Genomic DNA, 24,593 nt, shown 5'->3' on the forward strand with positions numbered 1-24,593 from the left:
GGAATGGAAAGAAATAGTTGGAAGTTAAGAGTGCCTCATCTGTTTGAAACGTTTCAAAGTGCTTCACATAGTGAGTTACTTTTATTAAACAGTGACTAGAAGCTACATGTACAGGATCAGTAACCCACTAACGCCAATGAGATGACCCACTCTTATTTTGGTGGTGGCTGAGGGGGGAATGAAGTCTTGCGACCTTTGACACTAAAGAGGCAGATGGGACATCTTGAGGATGGACTGACAGCCTGACACCGGAGAGTCCATTTAGATTATTCAGTCTGGCCCTAGGGTGGGGTGGGGCACGCTTGTGTCAAAGAGGTGAGAGTGTTACCTACTGAGCCAAGCTGACATAACAACAACAACTTGCATTTATACAGCGCCTTTAACGTATTAAAATGTCCCAAGGCCCTTCACAGGTGCGTTGTCAGACAAAATTTGACTCCTAAATATTAGGACAGGTGCATGGTCATGGAGGTAGGTTTTAAGGAGAGACTTTAAAGGAGGAGAGAGAGGTGGAAAGGTTTACAGAGGGAATTCCAGAGCTTGGGGCCTAGACGGTTGAAGGCACGGCTGCTAATAGTGGAGAGGTGAAAATCGGGGATGTGCAAGAGGCCAGAATTGGAGGAGCGCAGAGATCTCAGAGGGTTGTAGGGCTGGAGGAGGTTCCAGAAATGGGGAGCAGAAGCATAGGAGGAAAATTAGGTTTAATATCCCCCCACCCCCCACCAAGGAAGTTCCAAAAGCTCAAAGAAAAGCCCTTGTGTTGTAGCCGCAGTGTAATTAAAATCTATTTAATTTGCTCTAGTACTGGGCTGCGGTGACAGAAGTCCCATTTCATTAGCTGCCTTGGCTGCCTGCAGGTCCTGTTAGTTTTGAATGGTTTCCCTAATTGCCATGTAATCTTCCTTCTGGAAGCATTCCATTTCCCCCACCTGCGATGGGCATCTGATTCGAGGGCCTTTGCAGCTGGCTGCCCACGTTCACAGGTACAGGGGACCGGTGAGCATTGGAGATGTGATTCAAATGTTTCCCAATGCAATACAAAGGCCTTGTCCAAATTCCTGTCCCTTTTGTTTTGTTGAAAAGTTATGCTTTTCCTTTCAAATAAATGAACGTCAATACTCACGGGGCTGATGTTGTGTAGTTACGTTACAGTGCACTCTTTCTAGGGTACCAGTCAATACCCTGTTCTCTTTGGCAGTGTGCGTGTGCGTGTGCATGCAGGCAAAAACGTGTGTTTTATGAAATATTGTTACCCTGCCTCACACTGTGCTCTGATAGGGTGGAATGCTGCTTAACGCTCATTCTGTTCCACCCAATGACACGCTTCTGATCGTCGTCATGGTGCAAGGAGCAGGTGGAGCGAGAGAGGAAGCAGGCCCAGCTTATGTGATTGGCTCACAACTCCTGCGCTGTTCATTAGAAGCGTTACTTTAATAACTTGCAATACACGTGGGAAAGGCAGGTCTGGGCTTCTACCATGTTTAATCACGAGCGCGCATACTAAATCTTGACACGTGAGTTGTTGGCAGAGGCGGGATAGTCTGAGGGCATGAGGTGTATGTCCGAGGCCTGTTGTAGGAGGCCCGAGAGCAGGTTGCTTTCCGTGCACACTGTGGGGAGACTGGGAAAGGGAGGGGCCGAGATTGCAGTATTTGCTTGTTTGAATAGCAGCATCTGGGGATTGTTGTGATGAGCTCGCGAGCGGCCCGTTAAAAGATTTATAGAGCCTCATCACGTCTGTCAGTAACATGCCTAAAGTGCATCCATCTGTGAACAGATTGCTTGAAGGTACAGTTGTAAGTGTCAGCCTTGGCTCAGTGGTAGTGCTCTCGCCTCCTGAGTTAGAAGGTCGTAGGTTCAAGACCCACTCCAGGGACTTCAGCACATAATCTGCGCCGTCTTTCGGATGAGCCATTAAACCGAGGCCCCGTCTGCCCTCTCGGGTGGGTGTAAAAGATCCCAGGTCGCTATTTCGAAGAAGAGCAGGGGAGTTCTCCCCAGTGTCCTGGCCAATATTTATCCCTCAACTAACATCACTAGAAAGAAGATTATCTGGCCATTCATCTCATTTGCTGTTTGTGGGACCTTGCTGTGCGCAAATTGGCTGCATGAAAATGGTGACTACATCTCAACATGATGTGGAGATGCCGGTGATGGACTGGGGTGGACAAATGTAAGGAATCTTACAACACCAGGTTATAGTCCAACAAATTTATTTTAAAATCACAAGCTTTCGGAGATTATCCCCTTCGTCAGATGAATGAGTGAAAAGGTTCTCAAATCGCATATCTTATACTATGTTGGGACAGCATCACACCAATCAAAAGGTGTCGTTGTTATTCAAACAGGCCAGTCACGGAGAACAGCACGTCCCAGTACACTGGATATACATTGTGTTGATTACACAGGCAGGCAGAAAGAAACTCAAAATGGCAGAGAGAGAGAATTTTAAAAAACATATAATTTTTTTCCCCTTTTTTTGCTGGTGGGGTTACGTGTAGCGTGACATGAACCCAAGATCCCGGTTGAGGCCGTCCTCATGGGTGCGGAATTTGGCTATCAACTTCTGCTCGACGATTTTGCGTTGTCGTATGTCTCGAAGGCCGCCTTGGAGAACGCTTACCCGAAGATCGGTGGCTGAATGTCCTTGACTGCTAAAGTGTTCCCTGACTGGGAGGGAACCCTCCTGTCTGGCGATTGTTGCGCGGTGTCCGTTCATCCGTTGTCGCAGTGTCTGCATGGTCTCGCCAATGTACCATGCTCCGGGGCATCCTTTCCTGCAACGTATGAGGTAGACAACGTTGGCCGAGTCACAGGAGTATGAACCATGTACCTGGTGGGTGGTGTCCTCTCGTGTGATGGTGGTATCATCAGTGTACTGGGACGTGCTGTTCTCCGTGACTGGCCTGTTTGAATAACAACGACACCTTTTGATTGGTGTGATGCTGTCCCAACATAGTATAAGATATGCGATTTGAGAACCTTTTCGCTCATTCATCTGACGAAGGGGATAATCTCCGAAAGCTTGTGATTTTAAAATAAATTTGTTGGACTATAACCTGGTGTTGTAAGATTCCTTACATACATCTCAACAGTCGCTCATCTTGCCTCACTCGTAGCCAGGACAGTGAGAACTCTCTGCTCTTCTTCAAGATAGTGCCATGGGATCTCTTACATCCATCTGAATTGCCTTAATAGGTAGTTTAATGTCTCATGTCACTCGGCCTGCTGCTGGTTGAAGCCCAGAAGTTCTCTATATATTTGTTTTAAATCATTCTTCTTTTGCCAGAGAGCAGGATTGCCTTCAACACGAGAGAGAAATCGATTGCTGTTTTAATCACCAGTGGAAAAACCTACTTTTAATGAAATCTCATTTCAAATAGCCGCTGTGTGCTGACAGTTCTCGTTTCCCCATCAGTTTGAGCAGCAGCAGAGTGGTAAAGCATTGCTGGTGTTAAAAGGGTCTCGTCCTCCGGTGAAGCCTGGAATGATAGAGCCGAGTGCTTGCTGGCAGCAAGATATCAGACGTTTGCTGTGAATCAGAAGACCACGGTCTTCGGCACAAACAATGCTTTTTTTTTCTCGCCAGAAAGAGGCCCGTGTTCACCTTTCACCTCTCCATTTTCAGGGCCTATCTTCCTCTTTTGCATCATGAAAAGTGGAACGGGTGGAGGGTGGAGTGGTGCTCGGTGAGTGGGTCAAGGTACTCTGCAAAGGGATATGGACGGGAAAGAAGGTGGCAGATGGAGTATAATGTGGGGAAATGTGAGGTTATTCACTTTGGTAGGAAGAATAGAAAAACAGAATAGTTTTAAATGGTGAGAAACTATTAAATGTTGGTGTTCAGAGGGATTTGGGTGTCTTTGTACATAAAACACAAAAAGTTAACATGCAGGTATAGCAAGCAATTAGGAAGGCAAATGGTATGTTGGCCTTTATAGCAAGGGGGTTGGAGTACAAGAGTGAGGAAGTCTTACTACAATTGTATAGGGCTTTAATGAGACCTCACCTGGAGTACTGTGTACAGTTTTGGTCTCCTTACCCAAGGAAGGATATACTTGCCTTAGAGGCGGTGCAACGAAGGTTCTCTAGATTAATTCCTAGCGTGAGAGAGAGTGCTAAGTCCTATGAGGAGAGATTGAGTAGAATGGGCCTATACTGTCTGGAGTTTAGAAGAATGAGAGGTGATCTCATTGAAACATATAAAATTCTGAGGGGGCTTGACAAGGTAGATGCTGAGAGTCAAGACAAATGCCAGGCAATGACCATCTCCAACAAGAGAGAATCTAACCACCTCCCCATGACGTTCAACGGCATTACCATCGCCGAATCCCGCACCATCAACATCCTGGGGGTCCCCATCGACCAGAAAATTAACTGGACCAGCCACATAAATACTGTGGTTACAAGAGCAGGTCAGAGGCTGGGTATTCTGCGGCGAGTGACTCACCTCCTGACTCCCCAAAACCTTTCCTCCATCTACAAGGCACAAGTCAGGAGTGTGATGGAATACTCTCCACTTGCCTGGATGAGTGCAGCTCCAACAACACTCAAAAAGCTCGACACCATCCAGGACAAAGCAGCCCACTTGATTGTCACCCCATCCACCACCCTAAACATTCACTCCCTCCACCACCGGCACACAGTGGCTGCAGTGTGCACCATCCACAGGATGCACTGCAGCAACTCGCCAAGGCTTCTTTGACAGCACCTCCCAAACCTATGACCTCTACCACCTAGAAGAACAAGGGCAGCAGGCACATGGGAACAACACCACCTGCACGTTCCCCTCCAAGTTACATACCATCCCGTTCCTTCATTGTTGCTAGGTCAAAATCCTGGAACTCCCTTCCTAACAGCACTGTGGGAGAACCTTCACCACACGGACTGCAGCAGTTCAAGAAGGCGGCTCACCACCACCTTCTCAAGGGCAATTAGGGATGGGCAATAAATGCTGGCCTCACCAGCGACGCCCACATCCCATGAACGAATTTTTAAAAAAAGTTTGTTTCCCCAAGCTGAAGAGTCTAGCACTAGGGGGGCAATGTCTCAGGATAAGGGGTCGGCCATTTAGGACTGAGATGAAGAAGAATTTCTTCAGAGGGTTGTGAATCTTTGGAATTCTCTACCCAGAGAGCTGTAGATGCTCAGTCGTTGAATATGTTCAAGGCTGAGATTGATAGATTTTTGGCTGATATGGGGGTCAGCCAGGAAATTGGAGATGATCAGCCATGATCTGATTGAATGGCGGAGCAGGCTCGAGGAGTCGTATGTCCTACTCCTGCTCATATGTCTTATGTTCTTATGTTCTCCCTGGTGAGACCCCTCACCCCCAAAGCCATGCGAGTCTCCAATGTCATTGGGTTTCAGATGGCGGGTCATTTGTTTGAGTGCTGTCGACACCAGAGTGTTGGACACCTGCCATCAATGGTAATACAAAAATACCAACAGCTACGATGACGATTTGTGGCTGTCGAGGTTTTTCTCGCTGTCTGGCGATCACTTACTTGTAAGGGCAGGATATGGGCTTCCAAACAGTACAAATGCAAGTTCTTTAGGGGAGCCTGGGTTTTAGGCTCCATTTCATGTGCATTTATGCTGGTGCCGATTTATTATTCTCATTATTTTGGGTGGTGGTGTTCACCTCGTGTCGTTGTGAGTCTCTGGCGTCGGGACATGGGGCAGAAGTTAGAGTTTAGGGTGGATGTGTGTAGGGGCCACATCAAAAGAAAGAGAAAGACTTGCATTTATATAGCACCTTTCCCAACTGCAGGACGTCCCAAAGCGCTTTACAGCCAATGAAGTCCTTTTGAAGTGTAATCACTGTTATAATATAGGAAATGTGGCAGCCAATTTGCGCACAGCAAGATCCCACAAACAGCAGTGTGATAATGATATGATAATCTGTTTTTAGTGATGTTGGTTGAGGGATAAGTATTTGCCAGATTACTGGGGAGAACTCCCCTGCTCTTCGAAACAGTGCCATGGGATCTTTTACTTCCGCCTGAGGGCAGATGGGGCTTCGGTTTAATGTCTCATCCGAAAGACGGCACCTCTGACAGTGCAGCACTCCCTCAGTACTGCACTGGAGTGTCAGCCTAGATTTTGTGCTCAAGTCTCTGGAGTGGGACTTGAACCTGCAACCTGCTGACTCAGAGGCGAGAGTGCTGCCAGTGTGCCACAGCTGAAGTGTTGTTGTATTTTTAAAAATGTATTTTCGAGATGCAAGGCCAGCATTTATTGCCCATCCCTAATTGCCCTTGGGAAGGTGGTGGTGAGCCGCCTTGAACCGCTGCAGTCTGTGTGCCCACAGTGCTGTTAGGTAGGGAGTTCCAGGATTTTGACACAGCGACGAAGAAACGGCGATATATTTCCAAGTCGGGATAGTCTGTGACTTGGAGGGGAACTCGAAGGTGATGGTGTTCCCAACACCTGCTGCCCTTGTTCTTCTAGGTAGTGACGGTCGGGGTTTTGGGAGGTGCTGTCGAAGAAGCCTTGGCGAGTTGCCGCAGTGCAGCCTATAGATTGGACGCACTATCCAGGCAGTTGTGTTTACGTTAGTACAACTTGTAGTTTGGCTAAAATACCAGATATTGTCCAAGAGGTGTGTGTGTCTATTAGGCAGTAAATGAGGCTAGTTCACAGTCATGGGGTGGTATATAAAGTACCACCCGGTGCAGAGTGTGTCCTATAACGGACAGCTGATTGCATCTGTTAATCTAGCTGCCACTGACATCAGCTGGATCAAGATTGATTTGCACTGAATAAACTTCAAATTGGGCTGAGGAAGCCCCACTGATTTATAGCTGTCATCCCAATTAGAGATGAGAATACAGCCTTAAAACCACTGCCGTGTGTGTTGTTCTTGGAAGCAACCCCCCCCCCCCACCACTTTCCATTTGCTGGTAGCCAGGGGCAACCAGTACATTTTATGCCGTTGCCGTGTGACAAGTGTTGTCACGGAAGGATTAATGAGTGTGGCGAGCCACAATTACCGAGATGAAGTTCAGGAGGGGGAGGATAAAGGAATTAGTTTGCTGTTCTGTAGCAGAATAACAAAGAATCCTTGTGTTCCAATCCCACCATGGCCTTGACTCTCCCGATCTCTGTAACCTCCTCCAAGATCTTTGCACTCCTCCCATTTTGGCCTCTTGTGCTTCTCCCATTTCCTTCACCCCACCGTTGGCGGCCGTGCCTTCAGCTGCCTAGACCCCAAGTTCTGAAATTCCTTCCCTAAACCTCTCCGTCTCTCTACCTCTTTCTGCTCCTTTTAAGTTGCCCCTTAAAACCTACCTTTTTGACCAAGCTTTTGGTCACCTGTCCAAATATCTCCTTATGTGGCTTGGTGTCAAATTTTGTCTGATAACGCTCCTGTGAAGCGCCTTGGGACATTTTACTACGTTAAAGGCACTGTATAAATGTAAGTTATTGTTCTTGAGAACATAGGATCTGCTATTTCCCATCATCCTTTTACTTGACTTGTATGTGTTCCTTAGTAGGCCAGGGGTGAGGAACGGGAGGAGATGACACCTATTTGCCTTTTCCCAAGTCCAGGACCAGGCAAGGGTTGAGATCTGACGCTTGTTTTGCTGTTTAAAATTCATTGCAAACTTTATTAGCTTTAATAACTCATCCCTCACATGATAACAAAAACTTGCCTTTATAAAGCACGTGATAAAACGACCCAAGGCGTTTCTCAGAAGCATAATCAGAGGAAAAAAATCGACACCGAGCTAATGGAGGAGATATTAGCAGGGATGACTAAAGACTTGGTCAAAAAGGTAGGTTTTAAAAGAGGGTCTTGGAGGAAGAGAGGCTGAGGGAGGCAATTCCAGAGCTTAGGGCGTAGACGACTAAAGGCCTGGCCACCAATGGTGGGGTGAAGGAAATCAGGAATGCACAAGAAACTAGAGTCGGAGGAACGCAGAGTTCTTGGAGGGTTGTAGGATTGAGGAGGTGACCGAGATAGGGAGGGGCGCGGCCTTGGTGGGATTTGAACAAGAGGATGAGAATTTTGAAATGGGAGGCGATCCTGGACGGGGGGGGGGGGGCAATGGAGGTCAGCAAGGGGGGGTGGGGGGGGTGATGGGGGTGATGGGTGAATGGGACTTGGTGCTAGTTAGGATACGGGCAGCAGAGTTTTGGATGAGCTGAAGTTTACGAAGGGTGGAGGATGGGAGGCCGGCCAGGAGAGCATTGGAATAATCGCGTCTGGAGATAACCAGAGCAAAAATGGGACTAGCCAGTCAAAACGGCCACCTTCATGGATGGGCCTACGACACAGGCTCTACGTATATGTTCTTGTGTTTGGCTCCTGAAAACTCTATCTTGGCCAATAAGCAGACGACAGGTTTACTCTCTCTGTCCGAATATGTTTTTAAAATGGACTTGAATAGGAAATTTCCTTCCAGTGACGCTCATGTTTCTACTTTATTCCCCCCACCAGACATGTCTGGAGTTGGAGCGATACCTTCAGACAGAGCCCAAGAAGCTATCGGACCCGTTCCTGGAGGAGTTGGACTGTATGCTGAGCGCCTCGTCGGCAGCCGGTGACGAAGGGGAGCTGACGGACTCTGCGCAAACCGTCCGACCAAGGAAACAGCCTGACAGGAGCGACCTGCCTTCCACCCCCACCTCCCCGCTCAAGCTCCCGCTGGAGACCCCCTTCGCCTCGCAAACGACAGCCCAGCTGGCCTCCGAGGCCCCCACCTCGGTCAACCCGGCCCAGCTCAACGCCGTGACCTCCCTGACCCCTCCCTCCTCTCCAGAGCTGGGCAGACATTTGGTGAAGCCCTCGCATGCCGTGGTGGCCGCCGATGACTCGTCGACGGTGGGGAAGGTGGTCCAGAGGAAAGGAGGCCTCGGCCTGGTCAAGGCGATGAGTAAGAACGGACAGGGTGACCTTGAGATCTCGCCGGACAATAAGAAGAGAGTCCACCGCTGCCAGTTTAACGGCTGTCGGAAAGTTTACACCAAGAGCTCGCACTTGAAAGCCCACCAGCGAACACACACAGGTACGGCAACTCTTCTCTCGGGCTTGGGGGGTGTGGGGGGGGGGGGGGGGGGGGGGAAGTTACTCTTTCAGAAACCGGGAGGTGGGGAGGGGGAATGCTTGCCACCGTCCCATCACCTTCTACCCCCCCCCCCCCCCCCACCCTCCTGGCACCGTCCCATAAAGCAAATTGTTCTTTTTTTTTCATTCTCGGGATGTGGGCGTCGCTAGCAAGGCTGGCGTTTATTGCCCATCCTGTGTTGCCCCGAGAAGGTGGTGGTGAGCCAGCTTGGTGGGCAGTTAATAGTCAACCACATTGATGTGGGACTGGACTCTCATATAGGTCGGTCCGGGTGAGGACGGCAGGTTTCCTACCCTAAAGGAGATCAGTGAACCAGTTGGGTTTTTAACCACAATCCGACAGCTTCATGGTCACTGTTACTGACCCCAGCTTTTCATTTCCAGATTTTTTTTTTTGGGACGTTAATGCACTGGGAATTCTAGATGATCTCTTGGTGACCGTATTAACCTCCACAATACACTCCGTGCACATTTGGGAGGCCCTAAGCTCTCGCTGACCTGACCCTAACGGGGATGGGTCACTGTGCAGAGAGAGTGTGCACTCCGCCTCTGGCAAACATCCAGAAGTCAACCACACTCCACATGTGTTTTTTTTTAAATCCCTCACTACGATGAAGGGTTTCCAAATCAAATTAGAATAAGACCTGTATAAAAATGAACACCTGCAAAAAACGGGCACTTATTGAGAGACCCGAATAACTTGCATCATAAAATATACAAGAGGCGCTGTGAAACCACAGACTGTCGCACATCGTGAACTGCGGACAGACTTCAATGCACCACATCCCTTTACACCTACACCGACGTCATGCTTTAAAATGATCAAAGTATGTACTGTATTGGGGTCTGAAGATCGTGATGACAGTGGGTTGTCACTGGATTCCTTTTTGTCCCTGTCGATATCGGGGTTTAAATTACCCCCACAGTCACTGTCCCTGTCGTTATCGGGGTTTAAATTACCCCACAGTCACTGTCCCTGTCTGTATCGGGGTTTAAATTACCCCCACAGTCACTGTCCCTGTCGTTATCGGGGTTTAAATTACCCCCACAGTCACTGTCCCTGCCGGTGTCGGGGTTTAAATTACCCCCACAGTCACTGTCCCTGTCTGTATCGGGGTTTAAATTACCCCCCCAGTCACTGTCCCTGTCTGTATCGGGGTTTAAATTACCCCCACAGTCACTGTCCCTGTCGGTGTCGGGGTTTAAATTACCCCCCCAGTCACTGTCCCTGTCTGTATTGGGGTTTCAATTACCCCACAGTCACTGTCCCTGTCTGTATCGGGGTTTAAATTACCCCCACAGTCACTGTCCCTGTCAGTATCGGGGTTTAAATTACCCCCCCAGTCACTGTCCCTGTCAGTATCGGGGTTTAAATTACCCCCACAGTCACTGTCCCTGTCAGTATCGGGGTTTAAATTACCCCCACAGTCACTGTCCCTGTCAGTATCGGGGTTTAAATTACCCCCCCAGTCACTGTCCCTGTCGGTGTCGGGGTTTAAATTACCCCCCAGTCACTGTCCCTGTCTGTATTGGGGTTTAAATTACCCCCACAGTCACTGTCCCTGTCCCTGTCGGTATATTTTTTTTATTCGTTCATGGGATGTGGGCGTCGCTGGCAAGGCCAGCATTTATCGCCCATCCCTAATTGCCCTTGAGAAGGTGGTGGTGAGCTGCCTTCTTGAACCGCTGCAGTCAGTGTGGTGAAGGTTCTCCCACAGTGTGGTTAGGAAGGGAGTCCAGGATTTTGACCCAGCGACGATGAAAGAACGGTGATGTATTTCCAAGTCGGGATAGTGTGTGACTTGGAGGGGACCGTGCAGGTGGTGTTGTTCCCATGTACCTGCTGCTCTTGTCCTTCAAGGTGGTAGAGGTCGCGGGTTTGGGAGGTGCTGTCGAAGAAGCCTTGGTGAGTTGCTGCAGTGCATCCTGTGGGTGGTACACACTGCAGCCACAGTGCGCCGGTGGTGAAGGGAGTGAATGTTTAGGGTGGTGGATGGGGTGCCAATCAAGTGGGCTGCTTTGTCCTGGTTGGTGTTGAGCTTCTTGAATGTTGTTGGAGCTGCAGTCATCCAAGCAAGTGGAGAATATTCCATCAAACTCTTGACTTGTGCCTTGTAGATGGTGGAAAGGTTTTGGGGAGTCAGGAGATGAGTGACTCGCTGCAGAATAGCCAGCCTCTGACCTGCTCTTGTAGCCACAGTATTAATGTGGCTGGTCCAGTTAAGTGTCTGGTCAATGGTGACCCCCAGGATGTTGATGGTGGGGGATTCGGCGATGGTAATGCCGTTGAACGTCAAGGGGAGGAGGTTAGACTCTCTCTTGTTGGAGATGGTCATTGCCTGGCACTTGTCTGGCGCGAATGTTACTTGCCCCTTATCAGCCCAAGCCTGGATGTTGACCAGGTCATGCTGCATGCGGGCACAGACTGCTTCATTATCTGAGGGGTTGCGAGTGGAACTGAACACTGTGCAATCATCAGCGAACATCCCCAATTCTGACCTTATGAAGCAGGGAAGGTCATTGATGAAGCAGCTGAAGATGGTTGGGCCTAGGACACTGCCCTGAGGAACTCCTGCAGCAATGTCCTGTGGCTGAGATGATTGGCCTCCAACAACCACTACCATCTTCCTTTGTGCTAGGTATGACTCCAGCCACTGGAGAGTTTTCCACCTGATTCCCATTGACTTCAATTTTATTAGGGCTCCTTGGTGTCACACTCGGTCAAATGCTGCCTTGATGTCAAGGGCAGTCACTCTCACCTCATCTCTGAAATTCAGCTCTTTTGTCCATGTTTGGACCAAGGTTGTAATGAGGTCTGGAGCCGAGTGGTCCTGGCGGAACCCAAACTGAGCATCGGTGAGCAGGTTATTGGTGAGTAAGTGCCGCTTGATAGCACTGTCGACGACACCTTCCATCACTTTGCTGATGATTGAGAGTAGACTGATGGGGTGGTAATTGGCCGGATTGGATTTGTCCTGCTTTTTGTGGACAGGACATACCTGGGCAATTTTCCACATTGTCAGGTAGATGCCAGTGTTGTAGCTGTACTGGAACAGTTTGGCTAGAGGCGCAGCTAGTTCTGGAGCACAAGTCTTCAGCACTACAGCTGGGATGTTGTCGGGGCCCATAGCCTTTGCTGTATCCAGTGCACTCAGCCGTTTCTTGATATCACGTGGAGTGACTCGAATTGCCTGAAGACTGGCTTCTGTGATGGTGGGGATATCGGGAGGAGGCCGAGATGGATCGTCCACTCGGCACTTCAGGCTGAAAATGGTTGCAAAGGCCTTGTCTTTTGCACTCACGTGCTGGACTCCGCCATCATTGAGAATGGGGATGTTTGCAGAGCCTCCTCCTCCCGTTAGTTGTTTAATTGTCCAGCACCATTCACGACTGGATGTGGCAGGACTGCAGAGCTTTGATCTGATCCGTTGGTTGTGGAATCGCTTAGCTCTGTCTATAGCATGTTGCTTCCACTGTTTAGCATGCATGTAGTCCTGTGTTGTAGCTTCACCAGGTTGGCACCTCATTTTTAGGTACGCCTGGTGCTGCTCCTGGCATGCTCTTCTACACTTCTCACTACCCCACAGTCACTGTCCCTGTTGGTATCGGGGTTTAAGTTACCCCCACAGTCACTGTCCCTGTCTGTATCGGGGTTTAAATTGCCCCCACAGTCACTGTCCCTGTCGGTATCGGGGTTTAAGTTACCCCACAGTCACTGTCCCTGTCGGTATCGGGGTTTAAATTACCCCCCCAGTCACTGTCCCTGTCGATATCGGGGTTTAAATTACCCCCACAGTCACTGTCCCTGTCGGTATCGGGGTTTAAATTACCCCCACAGTCACTGTCCCTGTCGATATCGGGGTTTAAGTTACCCCCACAGTCACTGTCCCTGTCGATATCGGGATTTAAATTACCCCCACAGTCACTGTCCCTGTCTGTATCGGGGTTTAAATTACCCCCCCAGTCACTGTCCCTGTCGATATCGGGGTTTAAATTACCCCCACAGTCACTGTCCCTGTCTGTATCGGGGTTTAAATTACCCCCACAGTCACTGTCCCTATCGATATCGGGGTTTAAATTACCCCCACAGTCACTGTCCCTGTCGGTATCGGGTTTTAAATTACCCCCACAGTCACTGTCCCTGTCTGCATCGGGGTTTAAATTGCCCCCACAGTCACTGTCCCTGTCGGTATCGGGGTTTAAGTTACCCCCACAGTCACTGTCCCTGTCGATATCGGGGTTTAAATTACCCCCACAGTCACTGTCCCTGTCTGTATCGGGGTTTAAATTACCCCCCCAGTCACTGTCCCTGTCGATATCGGGGTTTAAATTACCCCCACAGTCACTGTCCCTGTCTGTATCGGGGTTTAAATTACCCCCACAGTCACTGTCCCTGTCGATATCGGGGTTTAAATTACCCCCACAGTCACTGTCCCTGTCGGTATCGGGGTTTAAATTACCCCCCCAGTCACTGTCCCTGTCGATATCGGGGTTTAAATTACCCCCACAGTCACTGTCCCTGTCTGTATCGGGGTTTAAATTGCCCCCACAGTCACTGTCCCTGTCGGTATCGGGGTTTAAGTTACCCCACAGTCACTGTCCCTGTCGGTATCGGGGTTTAAATTACCCCCCCCAGTCACTGTCCCTGTCGATATCGGGGTTTAAATTACCCCCCCAGTCACTGTCCCTGTCGATATCGGGGTTTAAATTACCCCCCCAGTCACTGTCCCTGTCGATATCGGGGTTTAAATTACCCCCACAGTCACTGTCCCTGTCTGTGTCGGGGTTTAAATTACCCCCACAGTCACTGTCCCTGCTTCCAAAAGCCACCTTGTTGACAACGCACGCCAGGTGATGCGCACGCACCCCAGCCCACCTGGTACGGTGGGCCATCTTCTGAAAGTGCTGTTAGAAACAGGTTCCACGGTACAGGTACTGTACTTGCAACATCAGTTTTGTTGTTATTTCTGCTTCCAAACTTACTCCTTAGTATTGTTGCAGCCTGATTCGATGCTGATCATAATCTCAGCTGGTTCTTCAAGATTGTTGGGACAATTTTTTTACAGTACGTATAATGATCATTTTCAAAATAAGGATACCTGCAAAAAAAAGACAGCTGATGCAAGTCCCTTAGGTGTCCCTAATTCACAGGTTTCACTGTATGGAACAGTCCACATAAGTAATGGTTCTGTTTGCTTGGTATGAAGTATGCACTCTCTCCCTGTAAGACACCTCCCCCCCCACTTATACTAAACCCAGAGAACTGAGGACAAGCTGGCAAGAACCAAGAAGCATGGCCCCCCCCCGCCCCCCCACACCAAACGTGCCATGAATTTAACCAGTGGAAACTGTGCAGCTTCGACAATGGAGCAAAATTGTTTCTCGGCATTAAAAGTTTTACGATTGGCCGTGTCTTAGTTGAGCGTTTTAGATGAGAGCCATCTTCTATCACAAAGCTGACCTATGAGAGACAATCCAATTGGTGGTTCAGTCGCAGCAAACTGATACTCTTTCCTCTGTCTATGTTTCTCTTGCGGCCTTTTTATTTATGAAGGGGAATAAGGAAATGGCAGAGAAATTAAACAAATACTTTGTGTCTGTCTTCACGGAAGAAGGCACAAAAAACCTCCCAGAAATACTAGAGAACCAAGGGCCTGGCGAGATTGAGGAACTGGAAGAAATTAGTATTAGTGAAAAAAAAAAGTACTAGAGAAATTAATTGGACTGAAAGTCGATAAATCTCAAGGACCTGATGATCTACATCCCAGAGTTTTGAAAGAGGTGGCTATAGAGATAGAGAATGCATTGGCTGTCATCTTCCAAAATTCTATAGACTCTGGAACAGTTCCTACAGATTGGAGGGTGGCAAATGTAACCCCACTATTTAAAAAAGGAGGGAGAGAAAAAACAGGGAATTACAGACCAGTTAGCCTAACGTCAGTAGTAGGGAAAATGCTTCAATCTATTATAAAGGATGTGATAACAGGACACTTAGAAAATAATAATAGGATTTGGCAGAGTCGGCATGGATTTATGAAAGGGAAATCATGTTTGACAAACCTATTGGAGTTCTTTGTGGATGTAACTCGTAGAATAGATAAGGGGGAACCAGTGAATGTGGTGTATTTGGATTTTCAGAAGGCCTTCGTTAAGATCCCACACAGGAGGTTGGTGAACAAAGTTAGAGCACGTGGAATTGTGGGTAATATACTGCCATGGATTGAGAATTGGTTGACGGAAAACAGACAGTCGGAATAAAGGGGTCTTTTTCAGGATGGCAGACTGTGACTAGTGGAGTACCGCAGGGATCAGTGCTTGGGCTCCAGCTATTCACAATGATTTGGATGAGGGGACCAAATGTAATATTTCCAAGTTTGCTGATGACACAAAACCTAGGTGGGAATGTGAGTTGTGAAGAGGATGCAAAAAGGCTTCAAGGGATATAGACAGACTAAGTGAGTGGGCAAGAACATGGCAGATGGAATATAACGTGGAAAAATGTGAAGTTATCCACTTTGGTACGAAAAACAGAAATGCAGAGTATTTTTTTAATGGTGAGAGATTGGGAAATGTTGATGTTCAAAGGGACCTGGGTGTCCTTGTACATGAGTCACTGAAAGCTAACTTGGAGGTGCAGCAAACATTTAGGAAGGCAAATAGTATGTTGGCCTTTATTACAAGAGGATTTGAGTACAGGAGTAAAGATAGAGCCATAGAAAAGGTACAGCACAGAAGGGGGCCATTCGGCCCATCGTGTCCGCGCCGGCTCGAAGAACAACCAGGTGCCCATTCTAATCCCACCTTCCAGCACCCGGTCTGTAGCCCTGCAGCTTACAGCACTTTAGGTGCAGGTCCAGGTACTTTTTAAAGTTGAGGGTCCCTGCCTCTACCAGAAATTCAGGCAGCAAATTCCATACACCCACCACCCTCTGGGTAAAAACGTTTTTCCTCATGTCCTTTCTAATCCTTCCGCCGATCAGCTTAAATCTATGTCCTCTAGTTCTTGAACTCTCCGCTAGGGGAAACAGGTACTTCCTGTCTACTTTTTCTAGGCCCCTCATAATTTTGTACACCTCAATCAAGTCACCCCTCAGCCTCCTCTGCTCCAAGGAAAACAACCCCAGCCTATCCAATCTCTCCTCGTAGCTGCAATTTTCAAGCCCTGGCAACATTCTTGTAAATCTTCTCTGCACTCTCTCCAGAGCAATTACGTCCTTCCTGTAATGTGGTGACCAGAACTGCGCACAATACTCCAGCTGTGGCCTTACCAGCATTTTATACAGTTCCATCATTACATCCCTGCTTTTGCATTCTATACCTCAGCTAATAATGGAGAGCATTCTGTATGCCTTCTTCACAACCTTATCTACCTGTACTGCCACCTTCAGGGAGTGCATGTGCACGGGTCCAAGGTCTCTCACTTCCTCTACCCCTCTCAATATATTCCCGTTTACTGCGCATTCCCTTTTACTGTTTGCCCTCCCTAAATGCACTACCTCACACTTCTCCGGGTTGAACTCCATTTGCCACTTTTCCGCCCACTCCACCAACCCATTGATATCTTCTTGCAGTCTACAGCTATCCTCTTCACTATCAACTACACGGCCAATTTTTGTGTCGTCTGCAAATTTGCCAATCGTGCCCCCTACATTCAAGTCCAAATCATTAATATATTACCACAAACAGCAAGGGACCCAACACTGAGCCCTGTGGCACACCACTGGAAATGGATTTCCATTCGCAAAGACATCCATCGACTTTTACCCTTTGTTTCCTGTTACCAAGCCAATTTTGGATCCAATTCGCCACATTTCCCTGTATCTCATGGGCTTTTTACCTTTCTGACCAGTCTGCCATGTGGGACCTTGTCAAATGCCTTACTAAAATCCATGTAGACAACATCTACTGCACTACCCTCATCAATCCTCCTTGTCACTTCCTCAAAGAATTTAATCAGATTTGTAAGGCATGACCTTCCCTGAACAAATCCATGCTGACTATCCCTGATTAAACCATGCCTTTCCAAGTGACAGAATCAATACTGAGAGATAGGATAAACTAATAGTTTGCCCACCATCGAGGTAAGACTGACCGGCCTATAATTGTTCGGCCTTTCCCTCGTACCCTTTTTAAACAATGGTACTATGTTTGCAGCCTTCCAGTCCTCCGTCTTACTGCAATTATATAGGACCTTGGTGAGACCGCACCTGCAGTATTGTGTACAATTTTGGTCGCCTTACAAGAAAGGATATACTTACCATAGAGGGAGTGCAACGAAGATTCACCAGACTGATTCCTGGGATGGCGAGATTGTCGGATGAGACATTGAGTAGACTGGGCCTGTATTCTCTAGAGTTTAGAAGAATGAGAGGTGATCTCATTGAAACATACGAAATTCTTACAGGGCTCGACAGGATAGATGCAAGGAGGATGTTTCTCCTGGCTGGGGAGTCTAGAACCAGAGGTCACAGATTCAGAATAAGGGGTAGGCCATTTAGGACTGAGATGAGGAGAAATTTCTTCACTCAGAGGGTGGTGAATCTTTGGAATTCTCTATCCCAGAGGGCTGTGGAGGCTCAGTCATTGAGTACATTCAAAACAGAGATCGATAGATTTCTAGATATTAAAGGCATCAAGGGATATGGGGATAGGGCAGGAAAATGGCATTGAGGTAGAAGGTGAGCCATGATCTTGTTGAATGGCGGAGCAGGCTCGAGGGGCCAGGTGGCCTACTCCTGCTCCTATTTCTTATGTTCTTATGTTGATGGTTTCCTCCCATGTATTGGTGTCGATGGCACATTGGGATTTCAAACTATCTCTGTATCTCTTTTTGTGGCCGCCAACACTTTGGCTGGAGCTCGGTTCCAAATAAAATAGTTGTCTTGGGAGTCTGGAGTCATCCATTCGGCCTACGTGGCCAGACCGGCGGAATCAGGCTTTGATAACCATAGCTTCAGTACGAGTACAGCCAGTTTTTGAGAGGACAGACACATTAGTTTTATGATCATCCCAGCCAATTTGAAGGAGTTTGTGTCAGGAATGTTGACAAAAGTGCTTGAGAAGTCTTAAGACGCCTTCTGTAAGTAACCCAGGATTCAGAGCCGTAGCATAGAGTAGAGAGAACAGAATTGTAAACTCTAATCTTCGTTGACACATCCAGTCCTTTTCCATGGAAGACACGGGTCCTCGGGCGGTGGAAAGTTAATGAGGCACTGTTAATGCTGAATCGCCTCATCGATGTTCGCAGTCTTTGATCCTTGTTTACAAATCCCTCCATGGCCCAACCCTCCCTATCTCTGTAACCTCCTCCAGTCCTATAACCCTCCGAGATCTCTGCACTCCTCCAATTCTGGCCTTTTGTGCAGCCCCGATTTTCATCGCCCCACCATTGGCGGCTGTGCCTTCAGCTGCCTGGGCTCTAAGCTCTGGAATTCCCTCCCTAAAGATCTCCCCCTCTCTACCCCTCTCTCTTCCTTTAAGAAGCTCCTTAAAACCTATCTCTTTGACCAAGCTTTTGTTCACCTGATCTAATATCACCTTATGTTGCTCGGTGTCAAATTTTGTCAGAATAACATTATGAAGCACCTTGGGACGTTTTACTATGTTAAAGGCACTATATAAATACAAGTTGTTATTGTAGATAACTACTAAGATATGCAAAGTAGTCTACAGTCACTAGAATCGTTCCATTGATGGGTGAGAAGCCTGAGTACTATGTGCAGGTTGATAAAGCACCTTTGGAAACATTAATAGAGTCCAAATAGATTTTAGGCTTCAAAAAAGCTGTCTAGGTTCATTTGAAGATCAGCGGCAGAGTGAGCCACAATTGTACAAGAGTCGCTGAACCCTTGTATTCCCTTGAGTATAGAAGATTAAGGAACATAGATACAGGAGGAGGCCATTCAACCCATCGAGCCTGTTCCGCCATTCAGTTAGATCATGGCTGATCTGTATCTTCACTCCATCTACCTACCTTTGCTCCTTAATATCCTTACCTAACAAAAATCTATCAATCTGTTTTGAAATTTTCAATTGACCCCCAGCCTGAACAACTTTTTGGGGGAGGGAGTTCCTTCTGACGTTTTCAAAGATTTCAGTGGATTGTCGATGGGTATGGAAGAGCTGGAGAGAGGACTGGAGAGGTCACTCTGGTGCGGTGATTGGGGTTAAGATATATCTTTGGAACAACGTAGACAGAGCTGCACTCTGTACCCATCACACGCAGTGACTTGCCTGGGAGGGTTTGATGCTGAATCCTAGTGAAAAGACCTCAGACTACTGTGTTAGCTGTGGGTCAGTTGGTAGCACACTCGCCTCTGAGTCAGAGGCTCTCTGTTCAAGTCCCACTCCAGAGACTTGAGAACAAAATCTAGGCTGACACTCCAGAGCAGTACAGGGGTGCTGTCTTTCAGATGAGACGTTAAACTGAGCCCATCTGCCCTCTCGGGTGGCCAATATTTATTCCTCAACCAACATTACTAAAAAAAAAACAGGTGATCTGGTCATTATCACTGCTGTTTGTGGGACCTTGCTGTGCGCAAATTGGCTGCTGCGTTTACTACATTACATCAGTGACTACACTTCAAAAGTATTTAATTGGCTGTAAAGAGCTTTGGGATGTCCTGAGGTCATGAAAGGCACTATATAAGTGCAAGTTTTTCATCACCTGTGAGCAATGGAACATGAAATCTGCCTGTATGACTTTAATGTGCAATGCACCAGCACACCTTTTCACTCCATCCAAAGCTGTTTCGACCTTTCCGAATATTCTGGGTGAGTGAAGGTTTTACTGCGCACCAGTTGATGATGAGGTGACTTGATGTACAAACCAGTCTCTTTATTAATTTGATCTATTATACTGCATGTTGCCAGGGAGTGCCAACGGCACGTTGGAGAGTGAGGACAGAGGTTAGAGTTCACCGTCCTCCAAAGGCGGAGGCCCCACTCCTGGTAAACCACCATGGAGAATAGGAACCCATCACCCAGTTTTTTGCGGACTATCCGGAAGAGGTAATTAGGGCACGAAAAGTCTAGAAGTCTATTTGTTTTACAATTACTCAAGTGTCCCATGATATGGAGGGGATAATGAATAAAATGTTCAATGATCTCCATCAGCTGAGGATGGTGGGTGATGTGGAGCTCCCCTCACTGGAGAGGGGGAGACTGGGAGGTCCCCTCACTGGAGAGGGGGAGACTGGGAGCTCCCCTCACTGGAGAGGGGGAGACTGGGAGGTCCCCTCACTGGAGAGGGGGAGACTGGGAGCTCCCCTCACTGGAGAGGGGGAGACTGGGAGGTCCCCTCACTGGAGAGGGGGAGACTGGGAGCTCCCCTCACTGGAGAGGGGGGAGACTGGGAGCTCCCCTCACTGGAGAGGGGGGAGACTGGGAGCTCCCCTCACTGGAGAGGGGGGAGACTGGGAGCTCCCCTCACTGGAGAGGGGGGAGACTGGGAGCTCCCCTCACTGGAGAGGGGGGAGACTGGGAGGTCCCCTCACTGGAGAGGGGGGAGACTGGGAGCTCCCCTCACTGGAGAGGGGGGAGACTGGGAGGTCCCCTCACTGGAGAGGGGGGAGACTGGGAGCTCCCCTCACTGGAGAGGGGGGAGACTGGGAGCTCCCCTCACTGGAGAGGGGGGAGACTGGGAGCTCCCCTCACTGGAGAGGGGGGAGACTGGGAGCTCCCCTCACTGGAGAGGGGGGAGACTGGGAGCTCCCCTCACTGGAGAGGGGGGAGACTGGGAGCTCCCCTCACTGGAGAGGGGGGAGACTGGGAGCTCCCCTCACTGGAGAGGGGGGAGACTGGGAGCTCCCCTCACTGGAGAGGGGGGAGACTGGGAGCTCCCCTCACTGGAGAGGGGGGAGACTGGGAGCTCCCCTCACTGGAGAGGGGGGAGACTGGGAGCTCCCCTCACTGGAGAGGGGGGAGACTGGGAGCTCCCCTCACTGGAGAGGGGGGAGACTGGGAGCTCCCCTCACTGGAGAGGGGGGAGACTGGGAGCTCCCCTCACTGGAGAGGGGGGAGACTGGGAGCTCCCCTCACTGGAGAGGGGGGAGACTGGGAGCTCCCCTCACTGGAGAGGGGGGAGACTGGGAGCTCCCCTCACTGGAGAGGGGGGAGACTGGGAGCTCCCCTCACTGGAGAGGGGGGAGACTGGGAGCTCCCCTCACTGGAGAGGGGGGAGACTGGGAGCTCCCCTCACTGGAGAGGGGGGAGACTGGGAGCTCCCCTCACTGGAGAGGGGGGAGACTGGGAGCTCCCCTCACTGGAGAGGGGGGAGACTGGGAGCTCCCCTCACTGGAGAGGGGGGAGACTGGGAGCTCCCCTCACTGGAGAGGGGGGAGACTGGGAGCTCCCCTCACTGGAGAGGGGGGAGACTGGGAGCTCCCCTCACTGGAGAGGGGGGAGACTGGGAGCTCCCCTCACTGGAGAGGGGGGAGACTGGGAGCTCCCCTCACTGGAGAGGGGGGAGACTGGGAGCTCCCCTCACTGGAGAGGGGGGAGACTGGGAGCTCCCCTCACTGGAGAGGGGGGAGACTGGGAGCTCCCCTCACTGGAGAGGGGGGAGACTGGGAGCTCCCCTCACTGGAGAGGGGGGAGACTGGGAGCTCCCCTCACTGGAGAGGGGGGAGACTGGGAGCTCCCCTCACTGGAGAGGGGGGAGACTGGGAGCTCCCCTCACTGGAGAGGGGGGAGACTGGGAGCTCCCCTCACTGGAGAGGGGGGAGACTGGGAGCTCCCCTCACTGGAGAGGGGGGAGACTGGGAGCTCCCCTCACTGGAGAGGGGGGAGACTGGGAGCTCCCCTCACTGGAGAGGGGGGAGACTGGGAGCTCCCCTCACTGGAGAGGGGGGAGACTGGGAGCTCCCCTCACTGGAGAGGGGGGAGACTGGGAGCTCCCCTCACTGGAGAGGGGGGAGACTGGGAGCTCCCCTCACTGGAGAGGGGGGAGACTGGGAGCTCCCCTCACTGGAGAGGGGGGAGACTGGGAGCTCCCCTCACTGGAGAGGGGGGAGACTGGGAGCTCCCCTCACTGGAGAGGGGGGAGACTGGGAGCTCCCCTCACTGGAGAGGGGGGAGACTGGGAGCTCCCCTCACTGGAGAGGGGGGAGACTGGGAGCTCCCCTCACTGGAGAGGGGGGAGACTGGGAGCTCCCCTCACTGGAGAGGGGGGAGACTGGGAGCTCCCCTCACTGGAGAGGGGGGAGACTGGGAGCTCCCCTCACTGGAGAGGGGGGAGACTGGGAGCTCCCCTCACTGGAGAGGGGGGAGACTGGGAGCTCCCCTCACTGGAGAGGGGGGGAGACTGGGAGCTCCCCTCACTGGAGAGGGGGGAGACTGGGAGCTCCCCTCACTGGAGAGGGGGGAGACTGGGAGCTCCCCTCACTGGAGAGGGGGGAGACTGGGAGCTCCCCTCACTGGAGAGGGGGGAGACTGGGAGCTCCCCTCACTGGAGAGGGGGGAGACTGGGAGCTCCCCTCACTGGAGAGGGGGGAGACTGGGAGCTCCCCTCACTGGAGAGGGGGGAGACTGGGAGCTCCCCTCACTGGAGAGGGGGGAGACTGGGAGCTCCCCTCACTGGAGAGGGGGGAGACTGGGAGCTCCCCTCACTGGAGAGGGGGGAGACTGGGAGCTCCCCTCACTGGAGAGGGGGAGACTGGGAGCTCCCCTCACTGGAGAGGGGGGAGACTGGGAGCTCCCCTCACTGGAGAGGGGGGAGACTGGGAGCTCCCCTCACTGGAGAGGGGGGAGACTGGGAGCTCCCCTCACTGGAGAGGGGGGAGACTGGGAGCTCCCCTCACTGGAGAGGGGGGAGACTGGGAGCTCCCCTCACTGGAGAGGGGGGAGACTGGGAGCTCCCCTCACTGGAGAGGGGGGAGACTGGAAACACTTTTTTTAGCAAAATTAGTTTGATGTCCAGTGGTGATAATCCTCTTGACCTTCACTCCTGGGCTCAGTCACCTGCATCTCGTGATTTGTTGATTCCTTGAAGCCGCTCCCGACTGAAACCTCATTTGAGATTTGAGTCCTAATAGCGAGACTTTTGACTACATCAAATCTGATACATCAAATCACTTATTTTTCAAGCCAAGAAAGCCGATGGAACAGTTTTACTTAATTTTATTTTGTTGTTTTCCTGCCCTTGTTTAAATGCTGTAAACCAAAATATAGTGCGGAATTGAAAGCTTTTTCTCTTCTCTCCCTCTTCTCTCTCACCCCCCCCCGGGAGATGGGATGATGACAAAAGCTTGAAGCATTGCGAAAAGAGCCCTGCCTGTAATTAGTCATAGCAGCAGTAGATGTGTGGGTGGAGGATGGGCAGACATGGGGTTGCTAGGCAACTGCATCAGCACCATGCACGGATGGTAATTGGCTGGGCCTGTGCGGCTGGCTGGCTGCGTGTCGGGGCCTGCTGTACTGCTGTTCCTCCTTTGGGGGGGAAAAAGTTCTCCAATTAAAGGAGCTGGCGCACAAGTGGTGGAGTGTCTGGCACCTGCGTTTCCTGACTGCATTCATCATCTGATTCATAAAAGAAATTTATTCCTTCTCTGCGAAGGAAACTAAGCTCTAAATTCGGCAGTCTGAAAAATGTTCCGTCTTGAAATCTCGCTCTCTCTGACGCTCGCTCGCTCTCTCTGTCGCTGTCTCTCCGTCTGTCCCTCATCTGATATTTGAGACAATCATTCATTTGGTTTGGTCTCAATGATTTTAATTTTAAAAATATATTTCTATAAATTTCCTAAGCCTCGTACAGGCCGATCATCGAATCCGTGTTCCCGGCTGTAGCTGTTTCTGAGTGTGTGGCCGGGCAAAAAGGGGACTCGGCCTTTTCTATATTTTCCTACCCCCTTGATCCAAATGCCCTCCCTCGGTCACATTCCGCACCTTTGTCTGATGCCGGTGACTGGTGCCAGAAACTTGATGTGTGATGAATTAGCTCCCCGTTGCTGTTTGGCACTGAGTGTTGTAGCAATTTCACCCCGTCCCCCTCCTCAAACTCTCGTCTGATGATGTGATCGCCGCGAGATTCTTGCGCACTGAATTTGTCCTTTGCAAAAAAAATTCTCGGGATGTGGGCATCGCTGGCAAGGCCAGCGTTTATTGCCCATCCCTAATTGCCCTTGAGAAGGTGGTGGTGAGCCGCCTTCTTGAACCGCTGCAGTCCGTGTGGTGAAGGTTCTCCCACAGTGCTGTTAGGAAGGGAGTTCCAGGATTTTGACCCAGCGACGATGAAGGAACGGCGATATATTTCCAAGTCGGGATGGTGTGTGACTTGGAGGGGAACGTGCAGGTGGTGTTGTTCCCATGCGCCTGCTGCCCTTGTCCTTCTCGGTGGTAGAGGTTGTGGATTTGGGAGGCGCTGTCGAAGAAGCCTTGGCGAGTTGCTGCAGTGCATCCTGTGGATGGTGCACACTGCAGCCACAGTGCGCCGGTGGTGAAGGGAGTGAATGTTTAGGGTGGTAGATGGGGTGCCAATCAAGCGGGCTGCTTTGTCCTGGATGGTGTCGAGCTTCTTGAGTGA

General features: G+C 50.3%; 1 protein-coding gene across 1 annotated transcript in view; it reads left to right on the forward strand.

Annotated features, from left to right (window-relative positions):
- The window catches only part of LOC137323404 (Krueppel-like factor 7), an 84,156-nt gene that overhangs the window by 47,998 nt on the left and 11,565 nt on the right, over positions 1 to 24,593 (forward strand). Inside the window, exon 2 of the mRNA XM_067986883.1 lies at positions 8,447 to 9,014. Coding sequence (XP_067842984.1) covers positions 8,447 to 9,014 — 568 coding nt within the window. The remainder of the gene's footprint in view (positions 1 to 8,446; positions 9,015 to 24,593) is intronic.

The sequence above is a fragment of the Heptranchias perlo genome, chromosome 7, assembly GCF_035084215.1.
Source record: "Heptranchias perlo isolate sHepPer1 chromosome 7, sHepPer1.hap1, whole genome shotgun sequence".
NCBI lineage: Eukaryota > Metazoa > Chordata > Chondrichthyes > Hexanchiformes > Hexanchidae > Heptranchias > Heptranchias perlo.